At 44.8% G+C, this 23,509-nt stretch overlaps 2 protein-coding genes across 3 annotated transcripts in view; one reads left to right on the top strand and one right to left on the bottom strand.

Annotated features, from left to right (window-relative positions):
• The window catches only part of ASH1L (ASH1 like histone lysine methyltransferase), a 131,721-nt gene that overhangs the window by 104,051 nt on the left and 4,161 nt on the right, over positions 1-23,509 (bottom strand). The window lies entirely within an intron of this gene.
• Positions 787-1,743, top strand: LOC137533422 (outer membrane protein YopM-like). Its single transcript, XM_068254816.1, has one exon. It carries the CDS (start codon positions 787-789, stop codon positions 1,741-1,743), a length of 957 nt encoding a protein of 318 aa, XP_068110917.1.

Genomic DNA, 23,509 nt, shown 5'->3' with positions numbered 1-23,509 from the left:
TTTCCAAATATTCTATCTTTTACAAGATCATAATTAGCAAGACCAGGGGTATCTAACCATGGAGCTTAGCACCCTAGTTAGCACGGTGCTAAGTAGTAGTTTGCATGTCCTAACTACGGTGCTAAGTAGTTTGCATGTGCTAACTACGGTGCTAAGTTTGCATGTGCTAACTACGGTGCTAAGTAGTTTGCATGTACTAACTACTTAGCACCCTAGTTAGCACACCCAAAGCCTTTAGGTGTGCTAACTGGGTTAGCACCGTTTACTGAATCGAGCCCATTGTGTACTAAAACCTAGATACACCACAGACACCGTGTACTAAAACCTAGATACACCACATACACTGTGTACTAAAACCGCAGGAGAAGTCGACCCAAAAGCTGACCTGGCGAGGTCAGCACCTGCACCGGAGGGGACAGGGAGCCACTGGAGCTGCGGCGTGGGCACAGGACGGATGCCAGGGGCTGGAGGAAGCCCCAGGTAAGTGGATTTTTTTATTTTTAAAGTGCTCGGACCTTCCCTTTAACTGTAAGGAGTGCTAATGCATGAGATAAACAAATAAAGAGAGATAATTCTTGAGATAAATAGATAAGGAGAGCAAAACTATGAGTTATGTCAGTTAAGGAGAAGTAAATCAAGAGTTAAGTTATTTAAGGAGAGACAAATTGTGAGTTAATAAATAAGGTGAGATAATTTCACAGAGAAGCTTTGTGAATAAGGCCCTATGTGCTACAGCCCCCGATACACTTAAAGACACTGTGCTACAGCCCTGATACACGGCAGACAATGTGCTACAGCCCCGATACACTACAGACACTGTGCTACAGCCCTGATACACTACAGACACTGTGCTACAGCCCCGATACACTACAGACACTGTGCCACAGCCCTGGTACACTACAGACACTGTGCCACAGCCCTGGTACACTACAGACACTGTGCCACAGCCCTGGTACACTACAGACACTGTACTACAGCCCTGATACACTACATTCACTGTGCTACAGCCCTGATACACTACAGACACTGTGCTACAGCCCAGATACGTTACAGGCACAGTGCTACAGCCCTGACACACTACAGACACTGTGCTACAGCCCAGATACGTTACAGGCACAGTGCTACAGCCCTGACACACTACAGACACTGTGCTACAGCCCCGATACACTGCAGACACTGTACTACAGCTCCGATACACTACAGACACTGTGCCACAGCCCTGATACACTACAGACACTGTGCCACAGCCCTGGTACACTACAGACACTGTGCCACAGCCCTGGTACACTACAGACACTGTACTACAGTCCTGATACACTACAGACACTGTGCTACAGCCCCGGCACACTACAGACACTATGCTACAGCCCCGGCACACTACAGACACTATGCTACAGCCCCGATACACTGCAGACGCTGTACTACAGCTCCGATACACTACAGACACTGTGCCACAGCCCTGATACACTACATTCACTGTGCTACAGCCCTGACACACTACAGACACTGTGCTACAGCCCCGATACACTGCAGACACTGTACTACAGCTCCAATACACTACAGACAATGTGCTACAGCCCCGATACATTACAGACACTGTGCCACAGCCCCGATACACTACAGACACTGTACTACAGCCCCGATACACTACAGACACTGTACTACAGCCCCGATACACTACAGACACTGTGCTACAGCCCCGATACACTACAGACACTGTGCCACAGCCCCGATACACTATAGACACTGTGCCACAGCCCGATACATTGCAGACACTGTACTTCAGCCCCGATACACTACAGACACTGTGCTACAGCCCCGATACACTGCAGACACTGTGCTACAGCCCTGATAAACTACAGACAATGTGCTACAGTCCTGATACACTGCAGACACTGTGCCACAGCCCTGATACACTGCAGACACTTTGCCACAGCCCTGACACACTACAGACACTGTGCCACAGCCCTGGCACACTGCAGACACTGTGCCACAGCCCTGGCACACTGCAGACACTGTGCCACAGCCCTGATACACTGCAGACACTGTGCCACAGCCCTGATACACTGCAGACACTGTGCCACAGCCCTGATACACTGCAGACACTGTGCTACAGCCCTGATACACTACAATGTGCTACAGCCCCGATACACTACAGACACTGTGCTACAGCTCTGATACACTACAGACACTGTGTTACAGCCCTGATACACTACAGACACTGTGCTACAGCCCAGATACGTTACAGGCACAGTGCTACAGCCCTGATACACTACATACACTGTGCTACAGCCCTGATACACTACAGACACAGTGCTACAGCCCCGATACACTACAGACACTGTGCCCTGATACACTACAGACACTGTGCTACAGCCCTGATACACTACAGACACAGTGCTACAGCCCCGATACACTACAGACACTGTACTACAGCCCTGATACACTACAGACACAGTGCTACAGCCCCGATACACTACAGACACTGTGCTACAGCCCTGATAAACTACAATGTGCTACAGCCCTGATACACTACAGACACTGTGCTACAGCCCTGATACACTACAGACACAAGTGCTACAGCCCCGATACACTACAGACACTGTGCTACAGCCCTGATAAACTACAATGTGCTACAGCCCTGATACACTACAGACACTGTGCTACAGCCCTGATACACTACAGACACAGTGCTACAGCCCCGATACACTACAGACACTGTGCCCTGACACACTACAGACACTGTGCTACAGCCCTGATACACTACAGACACAGTGCTACCGCCCCGATACACTACAGACACTGTGCCCTGATACACTACAGACACTGTGCTACAGCCCTGATACACTACAGACACTGTGCTACAGCCCTGACACACTACAGACACTGTGCTACAGCCCTGACACACTACAGACACTGTGCTACAGCCCCGATACACTACAGACACTGTGCTACAGCCCTGACACACTACAGACACTGTGCCCTGATACACTACAGACACTGTGCTACAGCCCTGATACACTACAGACACTGTGCTACAGCCCTGACACACTACTGACACTGTGCTACAGCCCTGACACACTACAGACACAGTGCTACAGCCCCGATACACTACAGACACTGTGCCGTGATACACTACAGACACTGTGCTACAGCCCTGATACACTACAGACACTGTGCTACAGCCCTGATACACTACAGACACTGTGCTACAGCCCTGATACACTACAGACACTGTGCTACAGCCCTGATACACTACAGACACTGTGCTACAGCCCCGATACACTACAGACACTGTGCTACAGCCCTGACACACTACATTCACTGTGCTACAGCCCTGATACAACTCCTAAGTTTTCTCCTAGCCTAGGTGATCTTTTTAAACTTGTCAATAAAGCAATAAGCAACCAGAAAGCAATAATGTGTCAGCTTGTTGATTTGTACAGAGCCATAATAATCCAACATGCATACAGACTGGTTCAAGCCCTACTTCATAGAGCCAAATTAATCCATGCAATATACTGATGATGATCAACCAATTGGAAACAGTCTGTATGCATGTTGGATTATTATGGCTCTGCACAAATTAACAAGCTGACACATCATTGCATTCCAGTGGTTCTGGAGGTGTGTTTAGCTTCTAAGGGTAACAATGGATAATTTGCATATATTCAGCAGTGATGCACTGGGAGACATCTCAAGCTCACTCCAACCTGAATTATCGCAAATTCTTTCTGTTTTAAGAAAGCAAACTTTTGTATTCATAGCATTTTAGTTAGGGGGCTTTTGGGACCATTGTAGCCCCTCACACACTCCAATTAATTCTGGTCACCATGAGCTTTCTGGTTAGTCTGTGCCCCTTGTCATAAAATGCATTTTGAGCCACCAACAAGCAAGGAAATACTCAGAATTACTTTGACAGTACTTTTCCCCAGTTTTTGGTTACTTTGTAAATTGCAAAATGCAGAAAAGTTAATTTAAAGAAATTATCTCCTAGGAGAAAACTCAGGAGAAAAAGTTAATTGCATATGGGCCACTGTGTGCTACAGCCTATATATCCGATATATATCACAAAAAAATTGAACTACAACCCTCAAATGCAACTGACACTATGTGCTACAGCACCAATACACTGTGTACAATATGTTTAGAAATACTGATAGACTGTATACTATATCCCCAAAATACTGTGCAGACTGTGTAAAACAACCCTGAGGGCTCTTTCACACCAGAGCCCTCTTTCGGGGTTTTAACGCAAAGTCTATACTTTGCGTTAACCAAGGTAAAAGGAAAGTCCATAGACTTTCATTTTACCTTTCACACCCGACGCTGCGTTTCGATGCGTTGCGGTACGACGCATCCCGGCGCATTTTATCGTGTACACTAAGCCTGATACAATGTATACAGCGTGCTCTACAACCCTGATACACTGTATGCATTGTGTCCTACAACCTCAATATACTGTGTACACTAAGCCTGATACAATGTATACAGCGTGCTCTACAACCCTGATACACTGTATGCGTTGTGTCCTACAACCCCAATATACTGTGTACACTAAGCCTGATACAATGTATACAGCGTGCTCTACAACCCTGATACACTGTATGCATTGTGTCCTACAACCTCAATATACTGTGTACACTAAGCCTGATACAATGTATACAGCGTGCTCTACAACCCTGATACACTGTATGCGTTGTGTCCTACAACCCCAATATACTGTGTACACTAAGCCTGATACAACGTATACAGCGTGCTCTACAACCCTGATACACTGTATGCGTTGTGTCCTACAACCCCAATATACTGTGTACACTAAGCCTGATACAACGTATACAGCGTGCTCTACAACCCTGATACACTGTATGCATTGTGTCCTACAACCCCAATATACTGTGTACACTAAGCCTGATACAATGTATACAGCGTGCTCTACAACCCTGATACACTGTATGCATTGTGTCCTACAACTCCAATATACTGTGTACACTAAGCCTGATACAATGTATACAGCGTGCTCTACAACCCTGATACACTGTATGCGTTGTGTCCTACAACCCCAATATACTGTGTACACTAAGCCAGATACAATGTATACAGCGTGCTCTACAACCCTGATACACTGTATGCGTTGTGTCCTACAACCCCAATATACTGTGTACACTAAGCCAGATACAATGTATACAGCGTGCTCTACAACCCTGATACACTGTATGCGTTGTGTCCTACAACCCCAATATACTGTGTACACTGAGCCTGATACAATGTATACAGCGTGCTCTACAACCCTGATACACTGTATGCGTTGTGTCCTACAACCCCAATATACTGTGTACACTAAGCCTGATACAATGTATACAGCGTGCTCTACAACCCTGATACACTGTATGCGTTGTGTCCTACAACCCCAATATACTGTGTACACTGAGCCTGATACAATGTATACAGCATGCTCTACAACCCTGATACACTGTATGCGTTGTGTCCTACAACCCCAATATACTGTGTACACTAAGCCTGATACAATGTATACAGCGTGCTCTACAACCCTGATACACTGTATGCGTTGTGTCCTACAACCCCAATATACTGTGTACACTAAGCCTGATACAATGTATACAGCGTGCTCTACAACCCTGATACACTGTATGCGTTGTGTCCTACAACCCCAATATACTGTGTACACTAAGCCTGATACAATGTATACAGCGTGCTCTACAACCCTGATACACTGTATGCGTTGTGTCCTACAACCCCAATATACTGTGTACACTAAGCCTGATACAATGTATACAGCGTGCCTTACAACCCTGATACACTGTATGCATTGTGTCCTACAACTCCAATATACTGTGTACACTAAGCCTGATACAATGTATACAGCGTGCTCTACAACCCTGATACACTGTATGCGTTGTGTCCTACAACCCCAATATACTGTGTACACTAAGCCTGATACAATGTATACAGCGTGCTCTACAGTCCTGATACACTGTATGCATTGTGTCCTACAACCCCAATATACTGTGTACACTAAGCCAGATACAATGTATACAGCGTGCTCTACAACCCTGATACACTGTATGCGTTGTGTCCTACAACCCCAATATACTGTGTACACTAAGCCTGATACAATGTATACAGCGTGCTCTACAACCCTTATACACTGTATGCGTTGTGTCCTACAACCCCAATATACTGTGTACACTAAGCCTGATACAATGTATACAGCGTGCTCTACAACCCTGATACCCTGTATGCGTTGTGTCCTACAACCCCAATATACTGTGTACACTAAGCCTGATACAATGTATACAGCGTGCTCTACAACCCTGATACACTGTGGGCTTGATTCACAAAGCGGTGCTAACTGTTAGCACGCCTGTGAAAACCCCCTTAGCACGTCTAAACAAGCTTTTCGCGCATAAAACTTTACGTGCGCAAAACTTTATGCGCGTAAAACTTTACGCGCGTACTGCACAGAGCGCAGGGCGCACTGCGCGAAGTGCCCATTAAAGCCTATGGGACTTAGCGCGCGTAAAACTTTGCGCGCGTAAAACTTTGCGCGCGCAAACTTACCGCGCGATCTGATTGAGAAATCCGGTGCTAACCTACTTAGCACCCTGGTTAGCGCGTCTAAAGACTTTAGACGTGCTAAGTAGGTTAGCACCGCTTTGTGAATCAAGCCCCGTATGCATTGTGTCCTACAACCTCAATATACTGTGTACACTAAGCCTGATACAATGTATACAGCGTGCTCTACAGTCCTGATACACTGTATGCATTGTGTCCTACAACCCCAATATACTGTGTACACTAAGCCAGATACAATGTATACAGCGTGCTCTACAACCCTGATACACTGTATGCGTTGTGTCCTACAACCCCAATATACTGTGTACACTAAGCCTGATACAATGTATACAGCGTGCTCTACAACCCTGATACACTGTATGCGTTGTGTCCTACAACCCCAATATACTGTGTACACTAAGCCTGATACAATGTATACAGCGTGCTCTACAACCCTGATACACTGAATGCGTTGTGTCCTACAACCCCAATATACTGTGTACACTAAGCCTGATACAATGTATACAGCGTGCTCTACAACCCTGATACACTGTATGCGTTGTGTCCTACAACCCCAATATACTGTGTACACTAAGCCTGATACAATGTATACAGCGTGCTCTACAACCCTGATACACTGTATGCGTTGTGTCCTACAACCCCAATATACTGTGTACACTAAGCCTGATACAATGTATGCAGCGTGCTCTACAACCCTGATACACTGTATGCGTTGTGTCCTACAACCCCAATATACTGTGTACACTAAGCCTGATACAATGTATACAGCGTGCTCTACAACCCTGATACACTGTATGCATTGTGTCCTACAACCCCAATATACTGTGTACACTAAGCCTGATACAATGTATACAGCGTGCTCTACAACCCTGATACACTGTATGCGTTGTGTCCTACAACCCCAATATACTGTGTACACTAAGCCTGATACAATGTATACAGCGTGCTCTACAACCCTGATACACTGTATGCGTTGTGTCCTACAACTCCAATATACTGTGTACACTAAGCCTGATACAATGTATACAGCGTGCTCTACAACCCTGATACACTGTATGCGTTGTGTCCTACAACCCCAATATACTGTGTACACTAAGCCAGATACAATGTATACAGCGTGCTCTACAGTCCTGATACACTGTATGCGTTGTGTCCTACAACCCCAATATACTGTGTACACTAAGCCAGATACAATATATACAGCGTGCTCTACAACCCTGATACACTGTATGCGTTGTGTCCTACAACCCCAATATACTGTGTATACTAAGCCTGATACAATGTATACAGCGTGCTCTACAACCCTGATACACTGTATGTGTTGTGTCCTACAACCCCAATATACTGTGTACACTAAGCCTGATACAATGTATACAGCGTGCTCTACAACCCTGATACACTGTATCCGTTGTGTCCTACAACCCCAATATACTGTGTACACTAAGCCTGATACAATGTATACAGCGTGCTCTACAACCCTGATACCCTGTATGCGTTGTGTCCTACAACCCCAATATGCTGTGTACACTGAGCCTGATACAATGTATACAGCGTGCTCTACAACCCTGATACACTGTATGCGTTGTGTCCTACAACCCCAATATACTGTGTACACTAAGCCTGATACAATGTATACAGCGTGCTCTACAACCCTGATACACTGTATGCTTTCTGTCCTACGACCCCAATATACTGTGTACACTAAAGGTGGCCACTAATGATCCAATCTTTTTCATCCAATCTTACCATTTCTATGTAATATAAGGTAACTGCCTGAAGTATCCATTCAGTATATTCACCTTTATACTACATAGATTTGGTAAGATTGGATGAAAAAGATTGGATCATTAGTGGCCACCATAAGCCTGATACAATGTACAGTGGTTTGCAAAAGCATTCGGCCCCCTTGAAGTTTTCCACATTTTGTCATATTACTGCCACAAACATGAATCAATATTATTGGAATTCCATGTGAAAGACCAACACAAAGTGGTGTACATGTGAGAAGTGGAACGAAAATCATACTGTATATGGAGGCTGCCATATTTATTTCCTTTTAATCAATACCAGTTGCCTGGCAACCTTGCTGGTCTATTTCTCTGCAGTAGTATCTGAATAACACCAGAAACAAGCATGCAGCTAGTCTTGTCAGATCTGACTTTAAAGTCTGAAACACCTGATCTGCTGCATGCTTGTTCAGGGGCTATGGCTAATAGTATTAGAGGCAGAGGATCAGTAGGGCTGCCAGGCAACTGGTTTTGAATAAAAGGAAATAAATATGGCAGCCTCCATATACCTCTCTCTTCAGTTCTCCTTTAAGTAGGGGGCTCATTCACAAAGCAGGAATCGCGCGATTCCTGCTAACCGCAAACCGCTAGCGGTTTTTAAAACCGATAGCCCTATTGTACCCTATGGCAGTGTTCTCACTGCCGTGATCGCGGGCGTTTTGCAATTAGCGATAATCGCAAATGCGTTACCTGCAGCGTTTTGGAGGAGATTCTGGAGCGATCGCAATTAGCATGTATAGAACGGCTAATTGCTATCGCTCCCAAAACATTACTTTGTCTTGTGATTTTTTTTTTCCGCGATAATCGTGGAAAAATCACTCTTGCAAAACACTAGCGGTAATCGCTAGCGTTTTGCGATTTCAAGTGTGAACGAGGGCTTTAGTGGTAATTGTAAAGCTAAACAGAGGCTGATGCTGGCATGAGATATTGATAGATGTACAGAGATGTTAAGGGACATCCGAGGTAAACATAAAATGATAAGAAAAACAATTGTATCCATCTTCCTTCTCCTAAAAATGACTTTTTCATAGCAAAAATTGCTATCCCTCAGTTTTATATTATATTTAAATCTAGTTTTTAAGGTGCCCATACACTATCTCGATTTCCCGCCGATAGACAGCAGATTCGATCACTGTGATCGAATCTGCTGTGAAATTAATAACGCAAATGCGGACCGATCGACCGATTTCCATTCAAAAACGATCGATTCCGTTGATCTAACCAGGCGGAAAATTTCGCTCGATCACCGGCGGGTCGGGAGCGCGTCGTAAGCGGTGTTCGAATCAGCGTTGACTGACGCAGCAATAATCTCACCTGTCCCACGGGCTTGAGTCCCCGAGTCTGTGTTGTTCCTTTCTCCGGCTGGCCTTCTTCATCTTATCTGTACTTCCTGTCCTGTCCTGTGAGAAGGGGAAGTTCAAACAGTAGAGCGCCCTCTACTGTTTGAACATCTCCTTCTCACAGGACAGGACAGGAAGTGCTGAGAAGATGAAGAAGGCCAGCCAGCTGGAGAAAGGAACAGCACAGACCCGGGGACCTGCGCCGGCGGAACAGGTAATGTATTGCTGCTGGGGGGGGGGGGGGGGGGAGCAGGTGTGGCAGTGGTAGCTCCACAGATTGTGAATCGATTCCATACTGAAATCGATTCAAAATCTGTGTGCAGTATATGGGCAGCCATTAGATTCCTCTCTGATTAGATTCGATCAGAGAGGGATCTATATGTTGGTCGATCTGGTGGCAATTGACCAGTGTATGGCTTCCTTTACTGTTTCACTGTCTCTGCCCAATGACACCTTCATTGAAGTATGCCAGAGCTCAAATCTATGAATTATTGACCCTTTTATCTCCTTCCTGCTCTCAGAAGCCATTTACTGACAGAAAAGAGTTTTATGGCTGTAATTACTTATCAGTGAGGGTTATGCTACTGTGTTCTCCCCAGGATCTTTTAGCCGGGTGCTCCACCCGTCTAGGTTTGGTGAGCACCCGGCTGTCATCTGATCACTTCCTCCTCTGCTGTAATCAGAGTTGTGCAGAAATGCGCCAGCCCTGTATTCTCTCATCTTGCCCCACCCGGCTACTTTTTCATTCCACCCGGCTGGAAAAAAATTCTGGGGAGAACACTGTGCTATAGTCTGATCCAGTCCGACCCGGTCAGAAACTTGCATGCCTGATATTTAACTCTTTCAGGCAGAGACAGAAAAAAAGGAACACAGCTTAGTTATTTCGTGTGCTTGGCACTGTACATACACATGTCTATCACATCGTGTCACATGTCACCTTGGTTGTCCATTAACTTAAACTGAAGCAAAAGGACTATGGAGGATGCCATTTTATTGAAGTAAAGAAAGGCATGTCCCAAAAAAACATGGAAACATTGACATATCAATGAACTCACCCACAAAGGGGCTCAGCAAGAACAAGACAGTTCCATGTAAGAAAATAAAAATAGTCCTGAATAGTCCTTTCTAATTAAACACCTCCTCCTGGGTGAGGCCCCAAATCACATTTATCTCTCGATCACCTGTACACTCAACCATAGGTCAGAAACTGACCCATGCTAACATCACATGGACACAGAAATTTACAAACACCCCCATATATTAACAACAAACCCTTGTATTCATCTTCCACCTCCTATAATGAATTATAGGTATAGGCTAAACATTCCTAATATATCCCAGATACTCTGGCAAATCCTTGTAGTCAATCCAAGTCACCCATATTGTATAATACTTATATTTAGCTTTACTTTCCAGGACCATTTCCTCTATTAACCAATTTTTCCACTGCTACAGTATATCTACGTCATCTGTGGCATCCTCTAAACCACCATGACGTAGATATACCATTTCAGCTTGCAGCCCTGCTGTGCATGATTGGGTGCACTCCAGAGCGCACCCCCCAGCACTGTCAGCTGCAATACTAATTGGTGAAAGGAAACAGGTTCCCTCATAGCCAATTAGTGACGACCCCCCTCCCGTGGATGAACGATCACTGCTGTAGCTAACACAGGTGATCCTTCATCACTCCCCTTGGTGAACAGATCCGCCATTAAATTCAGCAGCAAGCAGCCTCTCTCACCTGACCTCGTTCCAGCGACGAGCCTGCAGCCCGAGCCTCCAATCCCTGTTCTGAACTCAGTAGTGTAATGCCGAATATCCAGGTCCCGGCTTGATGACGGGTTGAGACCAGGGATCGGAGGCTCGGGCTGCAGGCTCATCGCTGGAACGAGGTAAGGTGAGAGAGGCTGCTTGCTGCTGAATTTATTAGACGATCTGTGCGCAATGGGGGCTGCCTGATGGGGGGGGGGCTTTTATCTGGCCACTGGGGGGGGGGCTGTTATCTGGGGGTTATTGGGGGGGTTAAACAACTGGTAGGCATCAGGGTATGGGGGGGGGTGGATCTGATGATGGGGGCACATCTGGTTAACCTGGGGGGATAACCTAATACTTGGGTACATCTGGCTGTAATGGAGGGGCACTAATCCTGGGGGCACATCTGACTGTAATGAGAGGTGCCAATCCTGGGGGTGCTACTGTCTATCTATACTAGGGGGCGGCACATACAAGGGGCACATTTGACTATACTGGGGGGCTGATATTGGCAACACATCTGGCTATACTGGGGGGTGGGGGGGGGCTGCTACTCGGGACACATCTGACTATACTAGGGGGACATAATACTGGCAGCATGTTTTTTTTTATTACAGTGCCGCTTTTTAATTTTAAACTGGAGATGGTTAAAGAGAATGGGAACCGCATTTAAAAAAAATGAGACCGATACTTACCCAAGGGGAGGGAAGGCTCTGGGTCCTATAGAGCCTTCCGGCTCCTCTCCTGGTCTCCTTGATCCAGTGCTGGCTCGCCCGGTAGCAGTATTTGACTAAATTAGTCAAATACTGCTTTATCCGGCCGAAGGAGGCTTCAGAAGTCTTCAGGGAGCCCGAGTGTTCCTGAAGAAGGGAGGCCCTGTACTGCGCCTGCACAAGCACGCTCTCTTGCACGCTCACGTGTGTGCAGTATGGAGCCGCACGTCTTCGGGAGGACACGGCTCCCGAAGACTTCCAAATACTCTTTCGACGGGGGATTGAAACGAGGGGGAGCCAGCATAGGTTAGAGAGCACCGAGAGAGGAGACGGAAGGCTCTATACAACCCAGAGCCTTCCCTCTCCTTAGGTAAGTATTTGCTTCATTTTTTTTTAAATGCGGTTCCCATTCACTTCAAGACTGAGAAATAATGAATTTTTTATTTTTTTCCTTTTTTCCATGAACACGCCTAGAAAACAAAACATTTCTTTGGACTAAATACCCCCCTATTAAAAGCCTAGTTTGTCTTGAAAAAAATGATATATAGATCATTTAAGTGTAGTGAGTAGGGATAAAGTTATTGTTGATTAAAGAGAACCCGAGGTGTGTTTAAAGAATGTTATCTGCATACAGAGGCTGGATCTGCCTATACAGCCCAGCCTCTGTTGCTATCCCAAACCCCACTAAGGTCCCCCTGCACTCTGCAATCCCTCATAAATCACAGCCGTGCTGTGAGGCTCTGTTTACATCTGTAGTGTCAGTCTCAGCTGCTCCCCCGCCTCCTGCATAGCTCTGGTCCCTGCCCCCGTCCCTTCCCTCCAATCAGCAGGGAGGGAAGGGATGCAGGTAGGGACTGGAGTTCTGCAGGAGGCGGGGAGAGCAGCAGACTGACACTATAGAGATAAACACAGCCAGCTCTGACAAGCTGTTTGTCAGCAGCATGGCTGTGACTTATGGGGGATTGCAGAGTGCAGGGGGACCTTAGGGGGGTTTGGGATAGCAACAGAGGCTGGGCTGTATAGGCAGATCCAGCCTCTGTATGCAGATAATATTCTTTAAACCCACCTCGGGTTCTCTTTAAAGAGGGACTTAGTTAAAGCATCAAAAGAGCTCTATTCCATAAGGGGAAAACAAGGTCTGGATGCGAAGTGGTTAACTGGATCTCATTCACTTCCCTAAACCAGTCAGCCACAGTAGGCACATAGACCTACTTCCAATGAAGAGGGAGTAGACTTTTGGCAGCATTTAAGAGGTGAACATCTGATTCCTTGTAATATTTAACTTTGGATAGATGCAAGAGGGCATTCCAGGGGCTATCATATTTTCTCTAACCCGACACCTTCCTACTTCTAACAAAAACAACAATAACAATAATATTTTTATAGCGCTTTTTTCCCTGGGGACTCAAAGCGCTGTGACCCTGCATTATGCAGTCTCAAAGGCTCGGGAAAAGAGGTGAGTTTTTAGCCTTTTTTAAAGAAAATCTGTATTGTTAAAATCGCACAAAAGTAAACATACCAGTGTGTTAGGGGACATCTCCTATTACCCTCTGTCACAATTTCGCCGCTCCCCGCCGCATTAAAAGTGGTTAAAAACAGTTTTAAAAAGTTTGTTTATAAACAAACAAAATGGCCACCAAACAGGAAGTAGGTTGATGTACAGTATGTCCACACATAGAAAATACATCCATACACAAGCAGGCTGTATACAGCCTTCCTTTTGAATCTCAAGAGATCATTTGTGTGTTTCTTTCCCCCTGCAGCTATCACCCACTGAAGTGTCAGGCTGTTTCTTCCTGCAGAGTGCAGACAGCTCTGCCCGTATGTAATTCCTCAGTATGTGAAAGCCCAGCCAGCTCAAAGGACGATTTATCCAGCTTGTAAAAGATAATAGAGCAGAGAGAAGCTGCCCTAATCTAAATAACCCACAGGCAGTGTGCAGAGAGGGGCCTGGAGGGGGGAGATGCATCACAGAACCACAACACTGAAGAACTTGGCAGCCTTCCAGACACAGGCCGACAAGTCTGACAGGAGAGAGATAAGTTGATTTATTACAGAGATAGTGATAGTAGAAAGTGCTGCAGTAAGCCAGAGCACATTACAATAGGTTTTGGAACTTGTAGGATGGAAGAAAACCGGATGAAATTTTTGTTACGGAGCCTCTTTAAAGCTGTCCAGAGAAGGAGCCTCTCGTACTGATTGTGGAAGTGAGTTCCATAGAGTAGGGGCTGCATAGGAAAAGGCCCGAGCACCAAATGTTAGGTGTATCCTGGGAATAACCAGCTTCATCTTGTTGGCAGAGTGAAGGGTGCGTGGAGGGGCATAAAGTTCCAATAGATCCGCTATGTATTTGGGTCCCATGTGGTTTAGGGCCTTGAATGTCAGCGGGCAGATCTTAAAATGGATTCTCCATTTTACTGGCAACCAGTGAAGAGTTTGCAGTACTGGGGTGATGTGTGAGCTGCGGGGGGTATTGGCTAGGAGTCTGGCTGCAGCATTCTGTACTAGTTGCAAAGGGCACAGAACCTTATCTGTAGATCCGATGAACAGGGCATTGCAGTAGTCTAGGCAGGAGGATACAAATGCATGAACCAGGGTAGGTAGGTCTTCAGCTAGGATAAGGTGTTTGATTTTCGCTATATTTCTTAGATGGAAGAAGGAAGACTTGACGACATCTTTATATTGTACGGTATCTCCCCCAATTGCTAGTTTGAGGTGGTGAGCGTTTTGAACTTTATCCATCATGTGTGGACCACCTACCACCAACACCTCTGTTTTGTCAGAATTCAGCCTCAACCAGCTGGTGTTCATCCAATTTTGTAAATCCACTAGATAAGCATTTATGGATGCTAATGGGTCTTGGGTGCCAGGCTTGAAGGACAGATACAGTTGTGTGTCATCTTATAGACAGGACCTCCTCCCAGAAACTTTTCAGCTTAGGGCACAGGTGTCGAACTCCAGGCCTGGAGGACCAGATCCATGACAGTGTTTAGGATGGACTCAGAAAGAGAGGAATGTGTTCTACCTGATGGATCACACCTTTCCTGATTCAGACCATCAATTAATTTGAGCTGTATCAAAAATGTGTGAGGACCTCAGCCCTCAAAGGATTGGTTTGACATTCCTGGCTTAGGACAACCCCACAGCAAATGTAGCAGAGTGCCTCATTCTCAACAACCCCTCTAGCAACTATCATTTCCTGTGCCATATATTACCACCAGTCTATCTAATGTTCTGCATCACCTGAACAGCACCTTAAAGTTTCCCTCTTGCATCCAAGTACTAATGGAAGAGAGGTATGAACTTGGTGTGAGAAAACGCGGAAAAGCCGCCGCGTGTGTTCAGAACAAGGCGGCTGATTCCGCGTCCAACGCGGCGGTTTGCACGCGTAGGCCTACATCTACCATTATGGCTGAACGCGGAGAAACCGCCGCATGTCCTGATAGCGGTGCGGCTGGTTCCGCGTCCAGCGCGGCGGGTGGTACACAACACATGGCTGGTGTGGCTGGGACTGATAGTCCACACAGGTTCAGAAGGACGCGCGCGCATGCTGAGAGACAGAACTTTTATGACAGCCAGAAGGGAATCAGCTGACCAAGCCGGTCAGCTGACGATTCAACCAGTTCCCATTGGTCCAGCACTTAGGGGAGGCGCTGGAGAGCGCTGTGCTATATATATTGGGTGCTGGTCATTCTCTGGTTCTCTGCCGTTGCGATCACTACGTGGAAGCACTCAGACCTTTTGTTAGATTCTGTGTTACCAGTTGTTATTTCCAGATTAGTTCCAGGGTGTTGATGATCAAGGACCTCACACCCAGATTAGGGACTTGTGTTACCAATCTGTTATACTGCAGACTAGTTCCAGGGTGTTGATGATCACGGAGCTCACACCAAGACTAGGCATTGTTTATTATCTGTTATGGCCTTCTGCTTTCCTGACCACTCTTCTGATTACTGATTTGGTACTTCGCTATATCCGATATTCTGTTGCCAAACTCTGCATGTCTTAGGATTACTGAATCTGTCTCCTGTCTTCGTACTTATCTGTCCGTGTGTTGCCGACCTGGCTTGCCCGACCTCGAGAGCTATCTCCCTACCTTAGAGATAGTTCACAGATCATTAGTGACACTCTCCTATTGGTGTCACTAACGCTCTGGTCCTTCCATCTCCTGGCCTGGCTCCTCCCTTCGGGAGATTCTCAGGTTACTGGAAGGCACTTGTTCTCTTTTGCAGTATAGCCTACTGCTCTGATACCTGTTCTCCAAGTATTGCTCTCAAAGTATTTACTGTTGCACCAAAACACTCATATCTCTCTGGTGTCCAGAGGTTAGTGATATATCTGATTATCGGTGATACTGCAGATCATCAATAATCGGGTATATATCTGTATTTTTGGTGATACTGCAGATCACCAATAATCAGACCCTCTCTGTGTTACACCGATCGTTACACTTGGTCAAGAATTATGCCTCTCTGACAATCATCTAGCAGTGATCCAATCTCTCCTCCAATGCCCTCAAATATAAGAGGTGCTTAGAGCTTTCCTGTTCCAAAAGCATCTGGTACAAGGAAGAAACCGTGTGCTCAATTTTCACTTGTTTAATAAAAAGTCCCACCCATCCGGTGACCTTTTCCTCATCATTGAGTTCAACAGAAGAAGCCGAAAACCACGCCTCCACCTGTCTCAGTCTCCAGAAATCAAATGGGAAACAGCCATAATCTTGCCTCAACTCCTCCACTGTCTTCAATCTTTTTTTTGGAACCAAAAGTGTCCCAAACACACCTTTTCTCCTCCAACCCATGACCCAAAGAAACCCCATCTCCTGACCCGGACCCCAAGAGGGGACATTAAAGACACATCCGTGTACCACTTATATGTTTTATTGAGAAGATTGATTACTCGAAGAGCATTGTGCTAATCAGACAAGGCTCTATTTCTCCAACACAACCCAAATTTTGGTGCAATCACAGAACTTCCAACCTATCAGTCTCTGCAGAGCTACTGCCTTATAATAAGTTTTCACATCGGATAAACCCAACCCGCCATTGTCCTTCTTCCTTATCAGAATCTCATACGCCAAACGGGGTTGTTTACCCCTCCATAGAAACTTTATAAAAAGAGATCGTATCTTATAGAAGAATTCTTTGGGATGAGGAATAGGGATCATAGTAAGAAAAAAAAAAAAAAAAAAAAAAAAAAGAACGTGGGGCATTACGTCCATTTTCAACATAATCTTATGCTCAAACCAAGTAATATCTCTAGTATTCCCAAGTCCCTAATTGCTTTATCTCTGTACAGGTAAGGGTAGTTGCATGTGATACATTCTACTTCTTCTGCACTGAAGTTTACCGCCAGAAATTCCGATTTCACCATGTTGATTTAAAATTGGAGAGAGAGCTTAAGTTCTCCCCAGGCACTTGTAGCCAGGTGCTCCACCCGGCTAGTTTTGGTGAGCACCCGGCTGTTATCAGCTCACCTTCTATGCTGTAAGCAGAGTTGCGCACAGAAGCACCGGCCCTGCTTTTTCTCACCTCACCCCACCCGGCTACTTTTCATGCCACCTGGCTACTTTTTCATGTCACCTGGCTGGAAAACACTGAACTATATTCCTGAAGGGCATAAAGGATATTGAGCAGCGTGGTGAGGGAGGTTGAAATAGAAGAGGATGTCATCTGCAAATGCAGACAGTTTGTTTTCCCAATTTCCAACCTCAATCCAATTAACATCAGGGTTCCCTCGAATTTCCCACAAGAAGGGCTCCAAGGTTAGAACAAAATACAAGAGGACAGAAGGCAACCCTGCCTGGTGCCATTTTTAATTTCAAAACTGAAAGCACCGCATTGACTCTCACCTTTGCAGTAGGGCACAAATATAAAGCCATAATCCATCTCAGCAACTTAGGGTGGAGTTCTATATGTATCAGAACCTCCTCCAGCAGAGTCCAGCTCACCCTGTCAAATGCCTTTTCAGCATCTGTAGACAACACCATTAAGGGCAAGCTGGACTTCTGGGCTAAGTGCATCAGAGGTTTAGGTCCTTGTTCGCATTATCCCTAGCTTCCCTCCCCGTCACGCCAAACTTCATTTGGTCTAAATAAATGAGGCCCGGTAGCTTGTTTTTAAGACGATTTGCCAATATTTTAGAGAAGAGCTTCATGTCTAAATTAATAAGGGAAATTGGCCTATAACTCTGGCACCAGGCAGGGTATTCCCCCTCCTCAGGTATTACTAACGCTTGAGCCTCCAGGTTTTGTTTATGAAACCTATCCCCATTTGCCAGCTCGTTAAGAAAAACCACCAGTGGGTTCAACAAAAGATGGGAAAAAGTTTTATAATATCTTTTCGTGAACCCATCTGGGCCTGGACTTTTACCATTAGGCATACCTTGAATCACTTCCCTGAGTTCATCACACGTAATTGGCTCTTCTAATTCCTTGAAAACAGTCAAGTGTAAGGGAACGCATCCCACCTTTGTAAGATAGGCCTATATCTTATGTCGCAGCAAGAGGGTCTATAGACCCTCAGCATCTTCTGAAGTCACTATCTACGGTATTTTAGAAAAGGCACATCTTCAAAACAAGAGCAGTGCATGGCTTCAGACCATTAAAGAGGAGCTGTCAGCCATACTATCTCAGAAAAAAACACATATATAAATAGATAAGTACTTGCTCTTCATACATATGTATTGCACTGTCCACGTTTTGACTTTAGTGATTTTTCTACAGTAAAAAAAAGAGAAAATTCTTCTTAGCATTTCTCATTTTAACTGTGGCTATTTTGAAGCCAATCCTAATGTAATTTCCTACCATACTTTCCTCTGCCTGATTTGCCTGCCATTCACTATAGAAAGTGCATTGTCTCAGCATGAGAAATATTGGCCAATCAGAGAGGAACGGAGGTGTGGGAGGGGAAAACAGGAGGGAAAGAGGCTTCAGCCAATCAGGCTGCATTAGTTAAGTCTGAGGGGAAATAGAGAAGCAAAAAAGGACAACCCAGCATGCCCTGCAACCTCCTTTTTGTGTACCAAATTTAGTGTGTACCAAATAAGAGTCAGGTAAACTGGGGAATGATCATTTATAACAAGAAAAGTAATAGTGATTTTAACTTTTGGATTGCCTGGTTAGCATCCTTATTACTTGCTTAAAGTGGACCCAAATTAAAAATACAAGATTTCAGAAATAAAATCTATTTTCTAAATTATAATAATAAATAGCAGCCTTTTTTCAGTTGCATGATGACAAATATAAAATATTTTACATTTATTGGAGGAACCCCTCCCTTCCTTTCAAATTGCCGGGACAAAATCCGGCAAGCTGGTGGAGTAGGTGGTGTCCGGCAATGGAGAAATTGCTAATGGCTGCCCCAGTATAACCCTAGTTATGAAAAGAGAAGGGTGAAAAGCATGCACTGAAATGCTCATAGGTTTGAAGGAGTGTTTATTTATCTTTCTATGTGTCAGAGTGGTGCAACTAAATATTTTTAATTAAAAAAAAAGGTTGGTTTGGGTCCGCTTTAACAGATAAAAATAAAGATTTGATTTTTGATTTTATGCCCGACATTTACTCTTTAAGGTGGAGAGGGGCAAGTTACTGGAGCTGATGGATAGGCGGGTTCAGAAGCAGCAGAGGTTGTGGATTGCGAGAGCATACGAGCATGGGACAAAAGCAGGCGGAGGTTGGCCAGGGCGATAGCTCGGGGAAAAAAATGTGTAGCTCCAATCAAAAATGCCCAAGGCCTTTTGGAATCACGATCACAGGAATTTATTTCCTTTTAAGCAATACCAGTTGCCTGGCTATCCTGCTGATCCCCTGTCTCTAATACTTTTAGCCACAGACCCTGAACAAGCATGCAGATCAGGTGTTTCTGACATTGTCAGATCTGACAAGATTAGCTGCATGCTTGTTTCTGGTGCTATTCAGACACTACTTCAATTGAACCAACTTTTTCATCATTTACAATCTTTATTCAAACACACTGGAGCAATCTTGAACACACATGTGGAACTTTGTAATATTTTTTGGGGAATACTTTCAATACACTAAAAAAATCAGATCGGTTTTCTTGAATCTAAAGATAATTGTAATGTGTGTGGCCACCGTTAAAGATCAAAGTTAAACTACATAAAGAAAAGAAAAAAAATAGAAACAACCAGGGCTGTGGAGTTGGAGTCGGAGTCGTGGAGTCGTGGAGTCGGGCAATTTTGGGTGCCTGGAGTCGGAGTCGGGAAAAAATGCACCGACTCCGACTCCTAATGAATTTGTAACTGTAATTAAAATAGAAAATATGATAAAATGCAGGGCTGTGGAGTCGGTCCAAAAATCCACCGACTCCGACTCCTCAGTTTAGGATTCCACCGACTCCGACTCCTCGACTCCGACTCCTCTAATTTGCATATTACAATTTTGTTGATTAAAAGTATGTAACATGAAATTCGTCTCTTAACTGCCAACGCTTAGGAATTTTACAAGACGACTGAAGTGAGAAGGATATGTAGACTACTATATTTATTCCCTTTAGACTAAAACTAGTCCTTGGTAAGAGTACTTGTAAAAGGTACAAACCGGAACAAAGAACATCTATCAGGCCCTAGGCAATGTAAGTGTGGGTACATGTAAGAATGATGTGCAGGTACTCTGCAGGGGAATGAGGAGATTGTAAACAGACAACACCTCTGTGTTCAATGTGCACAGCATTCTCAGTGGATTCCCTGCAGCTCTGTGGGGAGTGCATATGTAGAGTATAGTACTACTGTGTAACAAAGTAAACCTGAGACAGATGAAATTAAAGTTTTATACATACCTGGGGCTTCCTCCAGCCGCCTTCAGGATAATCAGTCCCTCGTTGTCCTCCTCCACCACCTGGATCTTCTGCTATGAGTCCAGGTACTTGAGCCAGTCGGGCGTAGTGCGCATGCACACACTCCGCCGCCAGGAGCATACTACACCTGTGCAGCACTATTGCGCAGGTGCAGAATGTTCCTGGCTGTGGGAGCGGCATGCGGACGGACAGCGCTGACTGGCTGAATTACCAGGACTCATAGCAGAAGATCCGGGTGGTGGAGGACAGCGAGGGACTGATTAGCCTGAAGGGGGCTAGAGGAAGCCCCAGGTATGTATAAAACTTTACTTTTCATCCGTCTCAGTTACCCTTCAATTTGTAGTCACCAAACCAAATTTTAACAACATATCAAATTATTTGATTTCATCAGCAAATGGAGTGCATACATTTGCATAAATCAGAATCAATGCAGAATTATTTCCATCTCGTTGACCATCTCTATTAGTGACACAGCTACACATCAGGCTTTATTCTTACAGCATAGATGTTATTTAGTATATATAAGAGATTCCTGTGTACATATCATATATACAGTCACAATCAGATATGTATATCTGACCTTAAAAATACGGGGACTGCTTTATTGCAGCAGCACAAGTAACTAATTTTGATTGGTTTATTTCATTTTTGTGGACTAAGCACAGCTATTACTGTATATATACATTATTTTTAATGACTATTATCTGAGAAATAGAACATTTTATCATATTTTCTATTTTAATTACAGTTACAAATTCATTAGGAGTCGGAGTCGGAGTCGGTGCATTTTTTCCCGACTCCGACTCCAGGCACCCAAAATTGCCCGACTCCACGACTCCGACTCCACGACTCCGACTCCACAGCCCTGATAAAATGTTCTATTTCTCAGATAATAGTCATTAAAAATAATGTATATATACAGTATATATACAGTAATAGCTGGGCTTAGTCCACAAAAATGAAATAAACCAATCAAAATTAGTTACTTGTGCTGCTTCAATAAAGCAGTCCCCGTATTTTTAAGGTCAGTTATACATATCTGATTGTGACTGTATATATGATGTGTACACAGGAATCTCTTATATATACTAAATAACATCTATGCTGTAAGAATAAAGCCTGATGTGTAGCTGTGTCACTAATAGAGATGGTCTACGAGATGGAAATAATTCTGCATTGATGCTGATTTATGCAAATGTATGCACTCCCTTTGCTGATGAAATCAAATAATGTGATATGTTATTAAAATTTGGTTTGGTGACTACAAATTAAAGGGTAACTGAAACGGATGAAAAGTAAAGTTTTATACATACCTGGGGCTTCCTCCAGCCCCCTTCAGGCTAATCAGTCCCTCGCTGTCCTCCACCACCTGGATCTTCTGGTATGAGTCCTGGTAATTCAGCCAGTCAGCGCTGTCCGGCCGCATGCCGCTCCCACAGCCAGGAACATTCTGCACCTGCGCAATAGTGCTGCACAGGTGTAGTATGCTCCTGGCGGCGGAGTGTGTGCATGCGCACTACGCCTGACTGGCTCAAGTACCTGGACTCATAGCAGAAGATCCAGGTGGTGGAGGAGGACATCGAGGGACTGATTATCCTGAAGGCGGCTGGAGGAAGCCCCAGGTATGTATAAAACTTTAATTTCATCTGTCTCAGGTTTACTTTGTTACAGTAGTACTATACTCTACATAGTACAGTAGTACTATACTCTACATATGCACTCCCCACAGAGCTGCAGGGAATCCACTGAGAATGCTGTCCACATTGAACACAGAGATGTTGTCTGTTTACAATCTCCTCATTCCCCTGCAGAGTACCTGCACATCATTCTTACATGTACCCACACTTACATTGCCTAGGGCCTGATAGATGTTCTTTGTTCCGGTTTGTACCTTTTACAAGTACTCTTACCAAGGACTAGTTTTAGTCTAAAGGGAATAAATATAGTAGTCTACATATCCTTCTCACTTCAGTTGTCTTGTAAAATTCCTAAGCGTTGGCAGTTAAGAGACGAATTTCATGTTACATACTTTTAATCAACAAAATTGTAATATGCAAATTAGAGGAGTCGGAGTCGGAGTCGGTGGAATCCTAAACTGAGGAGTCGGAGTCGGTGGATTTTTGGACCGACTCCACAGCCCTGGAAACAACATATGGCCATTGTGCGATAAGACTTCACACACGTTATTCTGCTTAGTGAATGCACCCCATTTTACTAAACTTAAAATAGAGCAGTACAAAAGCTGTTAAATACAATCCAAAACTAGAATTCTGTTCTTAAAGAGAAACTCCGACCAAGAGTTGAACTTTATCCCAATCAGTAGCTGATACCCCCTTTTACATGAGAAATCTATTCCTTATCGCAAACAGACCATCAGGGGGTGCTGTATGACTGATATTGTGGTGAAACCCCTCCCACAAGAAGCTCTGAGTACCGAGGTACTTCTGGCAGTTTCCTGGCTGTGAACCCGGTTACATTGTGGGAAATAGCTGTTTACAACTGTT

The sequence above is a fragment of the Hyperolius riggenbachi genome, chromosome 9 (assembly GCF_040937935.1).
Source record: "Hyperolius riggenbachi isolate aHypRig1 chromosome 9, aHypRig1.pri, whole genome shotgun sequence".
NCBI lineage: Eukaryota > Metazoa > Chordata > Amphibia > Anura > Hyperoliidae > Hyperolius > Hyperolius riggenbachi.
This window is presented reverse-complemented; position numbering and strand designations above follow the sequence as displayed.